This window comes from Staurois parvus, unplaced genomic scaffold (genome assembly GCF_062004578.1).
Source record: "Staurois parvus isolate SC_StPar_1 unplaced genomic scaffold, SC_StPar_1.0 ptg000052l, whole genome shotgun sequence".
NCBI lineage: Eukaryota > Metazoa > Chordata > Amphibia > Anura > Ranidae > Staurois > Staurois parvus.
The window spans coordinates 2,856,034-2,865,825 of NW_028317848.1; the positions used below are offsets into that span (position 1 = coordinate 2,856,034).

Here is a 9,792-nt window from a genome sequence, read left to right on the forward strand (position 1 = left end):
TATTTAATGTACTATATTGTTTCACCATTATTTTTCTCTTTTGGGGATTTGGACAACATTTTTTTTGCTAATTTCCATTATAAGCGCTACACTAATTGTTTTTAGTTTGTTTATTTTCACCTATTTATTATGTCAGCTGCTAATTTTATTTGCAAATTCCCAAGCGCAGGTGTTTTACCTAATATTTGTGTTGTTCACCAGTGATGAGAATTCCTCCTGAAGATGCTAGTTGCTTGTGTGTCATAGTTTTGATTCTTTGTGAGTATTAACATGTAACTGCATAATTGTTATGGGCTGGAGACTCGCAGTTCAGTAAGGCTGTATTCACACAGCAGTTTGTGTGCAGTGGTCAGCAAAAATCAGTAGATTCTTGCCAGGGGTAAATATTGCTGGCACACACTGTGTGATCAGCAACTACTGTCAGATTTGTACTCTGTACGGATTATTGCCACTTCTGTTTGAGACTAGGATGAGCGGTAACGTGAATACTAACCCTGGGCGCAGACCGAATTCATCCAGGATTTGCATTTCTGCAGAGTTTGGACCGCACACAAACCGGTCATAGCTAATCGGTCAGTTTGTGTGCTGCAATAGAACAGAGTGTTGCTATGTCCAGGGGCAGCTGTGTCTAATGCAGGCCATAGATGGGTCGAAAATCGGCCGAAAATTCGTCCAAAAGAATAATCGGACGATTTTCGGATCGTTAGTGGGTGAATTTGTCGGCCGTTCTTCGTGATTTTGACACATTTTTTTAATCGGTTATGTTGGAAAAAAAACGGCCGATTTTATCGATCGGCCGATTTTCACAGCAATGATGGGCAAATCGGCCAATCTTTTTACCGATTAAAAAAAATGCGAATGAGCCGTGACCTGCAAGAAGGAAAAGAAAAAAGACAATGAAGACAAAGAAAAAGAAGAACATCTGTATCTATTTGTATCCATTTCGGATACAGATGTTTCTATTCGGATACAAATAGATACAATGTTGCTACCGCAATACTTTTAAATGTCAAAAATAATAGCGGAGTGTCCCTGCAGAGAGCTCCGCTATTATATTTGACATGTAAAAGTATAGCAAAGTTGCAACATTGTATCTATTTGTATCTGAATAGAAACATCTGTATCCGAAATGGATACAAATAGATACAATGTTGCAACTCCGCTATACTTTTACATGTCAAATATAATAGCGGAGCTCTCTGCAGGGACACTGCTATTATATTTGCCGGCTGTGGACAAAAATCAGCCGATTTTTTTTTTTTTTTTTTTTTTTTTTTTTTTTTTTTTTTTTTTTTCTCTACCAATGGTGGTAACGTCGGCCGTTTGAACGACCGATTTTTTTTTTTTGTTTTTTTATAACAAAAAAAAACGGCCGGTTTTCGCCCCGTCTATGGCCTGCGTAAGCCACCACTGAAAGCAGCAAATTATCGTTGGCTAAACTGCCATGTCAATGTAGATTAACTGAACTAAAAAAAAAGTTTGCAATTATTGAAGTCTGAACATGTAAAGCATTTTCAGAAGAAGGTCAGCAATGGCAATCTCCATATTTCTCTCTGTATAGGTGTTTTTTTTTAACATACCACCATTACCTTTTGTTTTAGGCATTCATAGTGAGGGATCTATTGAGGGGAGAGAACAAAGTCACAAAATGATAATACATGAGGAAAAAAATAGGCTTTCTATAGTTACATATTAGATAGGTGCAGTCCGTTATGTACAAAAACTAAAGACGCTGATGGAAACGTGTAGCAGAAATGAATACTAGGGTTAATATAACTTCTACATCTTAGTGAGCTGACCCTTTTTTGTGAATTATAAAGTTTATGTAGTAACTTAGAAGAAGAGCTATGATGGGTAAACTTTGGATAAAAAATAGTAACTGGAATGTGTTTGTTTATTCTGTTCCAGGTTGTCCTCTCCTTCCTCAGCCAGGCAGAGAAAGATGAAGTTCAGGGCCTCCTTACCCGTCTAGCAGAGAAACATAGTGAAGAACTGGACCCTGATGCCATATCAAGCCTGGCAGAGCAATATGGACTCTGATCCCTAGAGCAGCACACAAATTCTATGCACGGTTTGATCAATCTTATCATTAGGACGGAGAATCTATGCAAATCTCATTATCAAATAACTTGAGAACACATTCAGCATGACTGTTTAAATGTTATATAACTATAACATCTGTTCATCCATGGCCAGGTCACATGCTGGGCAATAGGGTGGCACACACATTAACATCTACTGTGTCATATAAAGAGCTGATCAGTACAGACTGCTCCATGCCGATCATTGCAAATCTCCAGCTGCAGTACTGAAGACTAGTCTACAAACATCGATCAAGTACAGATACAGACATCGCCTGCAGCCCCCAACCCTTGACACACACCGTGCTCAGAAACTTTATTTTAAAACTTGAATCAAAAGAATCATACTGTCTATATGATGGTTCTGTCCTTTCAAATTTTGAGAAGCAAAATTCTTCTTAGGTTTTGTGAGTGCTTGATGGGGTAAAATATGGTTGGTTGTTGTGGTTTATAACACATGAACTTGTGATATTTAACAGACTTTGAAGCTGGATATATATATATATATGGTGTTTAAGTCAAACCGGGACTTTTGAGTTTATATAATAAAAGAAAAAATTTCCAGTGGAAACATTTATTTTTTGCCATACTCCCCTGCTACATTTATATACCTTTCCCAGCATTTAACTAATGCTTGGAAAGCTTTGGCATAGAAAGATTTGTCAGTACACCTAGGACAGCCTGCTTCACTTGCATTCACCGTTCCCACAGAAAGATTCTCTTGTGCAATTTCACAACAGATTATGTGTCGATTATCCAGGATCAGACGTTCCACGCGCTGAATGTTCACAGGAATGACTGCTGTGGGCTGGGAACCACCATGGCCCGGATCGTCACTGGCAGACGTACAGCCATCTTTGAAATGTTTCCACCATTCACATGTCTCGTCACCATACTGTGCTTGAATTCTTCTGTAGGTATTTGTGGGTTTCATCACACGCTGTTCCATGGACGCACTTACACTGTTGTCTGCCATCTTGGTCAATGGTTTCTGGACTGGTCCTCGACATGTGTGCCGCCTATCAGTAACAGGACACACTTGCTACTTACTACTGCATGTAGTACCGCCACGTTAGTATCCCTTTTTATACCTGTAAAATTTAAAGTCCCGGTCTGACTTGAACGTATGTGTATGTGTGCAAGATAGACCCAAGATAGTCATGTTTTATGGGTATATCCAGAGAACATATATCCCGAAGTCCCAAATCCTTTTTATTAAAAGAGCACAATAAAAATCCACAGTCTGAATAATAATGCTTGTAGAAAGTTGCCTCACGACATACATATCGGCAAACACAAGCTAAAGAACTGCAGTGGCAAAGATGGAAACAATTCTCATGTCACCCAGAGTCATATTCGCCCTTTGGGTTCCAGTGAAAATGTGCTGATGCTTCTGATTCAACTAATGTGATCTAATGTAATGCAAGGAGCAACTCGTGCCCTACCAATGCTCCAGAAGTGATGTCAATCAGAACCCAGGACTGCTGGGAGAAGGCTACTGCCAATCAGAATAGCGAGGCTTGAGCCGCAAGCAGGTTGGCCACCATGACAATGTGTTTTGCTCTCCAGGCGCCTTATCAAGTCCTTAGGCTTAGGTTGAACATTCAACACAAAGATGAAATGCACAATCCATAAATCAGAGGCAGTGCAAGATCAAACTATTTGCTCTCCCAATATGCATGCATACACACAAGGATTACTAATCATTTATATTTGCAGCAGAAACACCTTATGGTCTCTTCCTATACTGGGGTGGTTGCAATAAATGCTGAAAAAAATGATATATTGAGGTTTTCTTCCATGCAGCTGTTTAGACATCAACAAAACTATACTAAAATAACTGGATTAATGAAAGCTAAAGAGCTGTAAAACACATGCAGGCTGATATAATAAAAAGCAATATACAATAACCCATAGTAATGTATGACAAAGCATCTTCCACTGATCTGATTCCAGTATTCTGATTGGGTGCTAAGGGCCACTGCCTATTTTGTTGGACTTTCCTATCCATGTTCATGGATACTAAAGGGTGAATTTCTAAAAAAGTCACAATGCTGTTTGTCCTGTGAATCTGCATCTTCTGTGTGAACAGGGGACAAAGCCTTATGTTACAAGACTATTTGCTAACTAGGTCAAATGTTATTTATTCATACAGAATAGAATGAATCAGAAAAATACCAAATTATGGCCACTAGATGGAGCTGATGATCAAATTTAATAAACACTTTCTATGGTCATCGGCCACATCTAGTGGCCTTAGTGCAGTATATTCTCCAACCTCTCTACTTTTTTGTGAATGAATAACATTCAACTGGATGAGAAAATAGCCCAGTAACATTTCATTTGGCTCATTTGCACAGAATAAATGTACAGGCAATTTCACAGGATGAATAGCTGCATTTTTTTTAAATACACCCTCAAGGGTTCATAATGTTTGTTGCCATCTCTTCATACTTGTCTTTCATTCATTCACAGCACAGTATGGGGGATTTTCCTTCCAGGGTCACACCAATTTATTGTTCGGTTGACAATGGTTTACTGTTGAATATGTTTCATCATGAACTGTACTGTAAATACTTGTTGGTTTATGAAAAGAACTTTATATTCAATACAGATCATAAGACAGTGCGTGTTAATCATAGTATTTGTTTACATATATTGCTTAATGCATATTTATCACAAGTGAAGATTTATTAAATATTTTTTCATTCATGAAAACGGAATATGAGTATTATTTTCATGGTTGAAAAACTTATCTAAAGACTGGAGGGAAGTGAAGGGGCCGAGCAGATGATGATTGCCTTAAAGGTTCAGGAAGGACCACGCTTTATAGGGTTTTTTTTTTGGCCTTTCTCTGGATCGAATGCAGCTATAGGGTATATGGAGGTTTTACATGTATTTGTTCTACTTGATTCACTTGTCTTTTTTTTTTCAACCTATGTAACTACCTTCATGCTTCAGAAAATTATAATCTAGCTGCCTCCAGGTTACAAATTTTCCATTTTATGGAGCCTTTTTTTTGTGAGAGAGACCAATTTAGACTGGCTTTTAGATGAAAGCTTGATTCATGCAACCCATTTTGTTGTTTGCTTAATAAAAGTCCCTGTTTGGCAACTACAGCTTACCAGAGGTGACGGAGGGGCAGGTGACCCCACAACAGACTGAGTTACTAAAGGACCTGAAATATGAAAGATGTGTCCAAAAATGGCCTGCAAAATGCCTAGTCACCACTATTGTCTGTGGTCTTCCTCCAGCTAGTTTTTTCCCTATTGACTGACTGAGATACCATGGCTTGTTCTGCACAGTGTCTCTCTCTGGTGGCCATCTTGGTAGATGCAGGATTTGCTTCTTCACATTAGAGCTGCCCCTGATGCCTGATAATCTGATAACTGGCGGAGGATTAATCGAGCAGGAGATTCAGAAAAGCACAGATTCATAGAAAGAAGCAGGGGTGATCCTTGCACTACAGGTCCTTAGGTACAGCTTTCTCTCCAGCAAGGAGAACAGTGAACCACACAGTTTTAACATCACCAATCCTCAATACAAATCTGTGCATATTTATATTTCAGGTTACTGTATAGGCACAATTAACAAATCTATATGTTTTCCATCATCCCAAATCTTAAATTTTTTTTTAAAGTGTCACTAAACCTAGGACCCTGCATTCACTATATATCAGTGATGGCGAACCTTTTTGAGCCCGAGTGCCCAAACTGCAACCCAAAACCAACTTATTTCTTTCAAAGTGCCAACACTGCAATGAAACCTGAATATCGAGCTTTTGGTTTAGAAAAAACAACTCGTACAGTAGTGCAAACTAATTAACAGTACAGGGATGACCAGAGACTGCGGACACAGTACAGGGATGACCAGAGACTGCGGACACAGTACAGGGATGACCAGAGACTGCGGACACAGTACAGGGATGACCAGAGACTGCGGACACAGTACAGGGATGACCAGAGACTGCGGACACAGTACAGGGATGACCAGAGACTGCGGACAGTACAGGGATGACCAGAGACTGCGGACACAGTACAGGGATGACCAGAGACTGCGGACACAGTACAGGGATGACCAGAGACTGCGGACAGTACAGGGATGACCAGAGACTGCGGACACAGTACAGGGATGACCAGAGACTGCGGACACAGTACAGGGATGACCAGAGACTGCGGACACAGTACAGGGATGACCAGAGACTGCGGACACAGTACAGGGATGACCAGAGACTGCGGACACAGTACAGGGATGACCAGAGACTGCGGACACAGTACAGGAGATGACCAGAGACTGCGGACAGTACAGGGATGACCAGAGACTGCGGACACAGTACAGGAGATGACCAGAGACTGCGGACACAGTACAGGAGATGACCAGAGACTGCGGACACAGTACAGGGATGACCAGAGACTGCGGACACAGTACAGGGATGACCAGAGACTGCGGACACAGTACAGGAGATGACCAGAGACTGCGGACACAGTACAGGAGATGACCAGAGACTGCGGACACAGTACAGGAGATGACCAGAGACTGCGGACACAGTACAGGAGATGACCAGAGACTGCGGACACAGTACAGGAGATGACCAGAGACTGCGGACAGTACAGGGATGACCAGAGACTGCGGACACAGTACTGGGATGACCAGAGACTGCGGACACAGTACTGGGATGACCAGAGACTGCGGACACAGTACAGGGATGACCAGAGACTGCGGACAGTACAGGAGATGACCAGAGACTGCGGACAGTACAGGAGATGACCAGAGACTGCGGACAGTACAGGAGATGACCAGAGACTGCGGACAGTACTGGGATGACCAGAGACTGCGGACACAGTACAGGGATGACCAGAGACTGCGGACACAGTACAGGAGATGACCAGAGACTGCGGACACAGTACAGGGGATGACCAGAGACTGCGGACAGCACAGGGGATGACCAGAGACTGCGGACAGCACAGGGGATGACCAGAGACTGCGGACAGCACAGGGGATGACCAGAGACTGCGGACACAGTACAGGAGATGACCAGAGACTGCGGACACAGTACAGGAGATGACCAGAGACTGCGGACACAGTACAGGAGATGACCAGAGACTGCGGACACAGTACAGGAGATGACCAGAGACTGCGGACACAGTACAGGAGATGACCAGAGACTGCGGACACAGTACAGGAGATGACCAGAGACTGCGGACACAGTACAGGAGATGACCAGAGACTGCGGACACAGTACAGGAGATGACCAGAGACTGCGGACACAGTACAGGGGATGACCAGAGACTGCGGACAGTACAGAGATGACTGCTGACCTTTGGGGAGGTGGGGAGCGGGTACCTGAATTTGACAGGTACCCACTCTTACTTCCGCAGAGTTTTTTTTTTTTATCTTACCTGTTCCTTTATCCAGTCGCACGTTGTCTTCCCGGCTTCTGTAGTCTTCCCGGCTTCTGTAGTGTGGGCGCTCGTCGGACAGCCGGATGCCCAGTGCGCATGCGCGAGAAGCGCTGCGCTTTGTGATTGGTCCGGTGGCTTCTGGGATCTGTCATGTGTCCCAGGTACCGCCTTACCATTCACAAAGAGCACTGCTTCTTGTGCATGCGCACTTGGGACCCGGCTGTCACGCACACTACAGCCGGGAAGACAGCGTGCCGCTGGATTCTCCTGGCGTGCCCACAGATAAGGCTCGGCGTGCCGGCTGTGGCACGCGTGCCACGGGTTTGCCATCACTGCTATATATGGTCTCCCACAGTACACAGAACATGGGCATGCAATTATTTTAGTAAACACAAACTGCTAAATACATTTTCTTATCAGCAGCTAGAGCAGTCTTGTAGCTTCAATCAGTGTCCAGCAGAGCACTAGCTAAAGCTTATAGGAGGAGTTTTCATTCTCCCATATCATCTGTGCTGATCATAAGCACTCCTCCAAGAAAAAAAAACTCTCTAACAAACACACCAAACTGAGCATGTGCAGCTTGCCCCCAAGGCTCTGTTCTATCAGATGGATGGGGGGGGGCAGTATAAGAAGGGGAAGATCAGAGAAGACAGGATCAAGCATGCTTTTTAGACAATGCAGTGGATTAACCCCTTTGGTACCATAGTGAGTATAGCAAGCATGCTTTATTGCATATACAGACTGGTTTTACTGTTGTGGGTTTAGTAACACTTTAAGTTCAGGTCCACTTTAAGTGTTGCAGTAATGTAATCAAGTGGCTGGTGTGGTAAAAAACCATGAACTGTTGATGGAATGTTTTTGGAAATGCCATACAGAGGCTCATTTGTATGAAAGAAGTCTGTATTGTCCAAAACAAGTAAACATTTTGTTTGTAAAGTGCTCAATAATGAAAAGATTTCCCAGCATACTTACCAGCTAGCCTGCAATTAAAACAAGATGGCCCTGTTTAATAATTTACGTTAAAAACATAGGTTTTAGTTCCATACATTTGCAAATATATTTGGAAGCTGCACTGCCTCATCAAACATCCGCTGTAAAGTGCAGGCCTTCCTCTAATATTTAAAAGTCTCCATATTAGAACACATGTAGCAGTGGATAAATTTGGGACAGGCATGCCTGGAGGGAGAGCAATCGTCAAAGGCGCAGGGACACATTAAAAGCCCAGCAAGAGCACAATGGTAGCTTAAGGTGTCCAGTGTGTCCCCACGCTAAAATCATTAGCAAGCTATACAAAAATGGCAACCACCCCAATTTATACCTAGCTTTTAAAGTAGGGGGGAAGAGAACATTACTGCGCGGGGGGGGATGTGAAAGGGGCAGAAGACACTGCTATGGGGAAAGGAAAAGGGGGGGCAGGGGCAAAGAAAATACAATCTTCCATGGACTTAATATGCCTCTCAGCAAATTCCTTGGAGTGTCTACTTTCCAAAAATGGATCATCATGGGGGGTGTTTTACTATTCTGGCATCTCAGGGCTTCCGAAACTGTAATAGCTACTGAGAAAGTGAAATGAGGAAATAAGCTCTTGGAAAGAATAAAGGTGGTCATTGGGAGTTTGGACCTCTGTAAATGGTTAGGCTGCCAAAAAGTCTCACACGTGGTTTCCCCATACTCAGTAGAAGTAGCAGAATGTATTTTAGGGTGTAATTCCATGTATACTCTTGGCCTGTGTGAGAAATATCTCATTAGAGTGACAACTTTGTGTCACTGTAATAATAAAAAAAAAAAAGACACTTTTTTTGGCATTTAGCAGAAACTTGTGGCAAACAAATGTTCCATGGACTCAACATGCCTCTCAGCAAATTCCTTGGGGTGTTTACTTTCAAACAATGGGTTATTTGGGGATGGATGGGGTTTGTACTGTCCTTGCATTTCAGGGTCTCTGAAACTGATAGGTAGTGAGAAAGTGACATGAGGAAATATGCTCTTGGAAAGCATAAAGGTGGTAATTGGATTTTGGGCCTCTGTACATGGCTAGGCTGCCGAAAAGTCTCACATGTGGCATCCCCATACTCATGGAAAATAGCAAAATGTGTTTCGGGGTGTAATTCCACATATATATTCTAAGTGACAATTTTTATACTTTTTTGGCTATTTTTCAGAGGATACATTAACATCTGCAGTTGTTACCATTATATACTGCATCAACTTTTCCCATGGTAGATAAAGGGCAAACAAAAACAAAATGTATAAAAAATACATAGCGGTCAAAAAATTTTTTAAGTGGCGATAAGGATAATGGACCTCAT

General features: G+C 42.5%; 1 protein-coding gene across 1 annotated transcript in view; it reads left to right on the forward strand.

Moving 5' to 3' along the window:
• Nucleotides 1-4,799, forward strand: part of SPAG1 (sperm associated antigen 1) — a 114,190-nt gene extending 109,391 nt beyond the window's left edge. Inside the window, exon 19 of the mRNA XM_089666487.1 lies at nt 1,909-4,799. Within this exon, the coding sequence (XP_089522613.1) occupies nt 1,909-2,040 (132 nt within the window). The 3' untranslated portion in view covers nt 2,041-4,799. The remainder of the gene's footprint in view (nt 1-1,908) is intronic.
• Nucleotides 4,800-9,792: the final 4,993 nt, after the last annotated feature.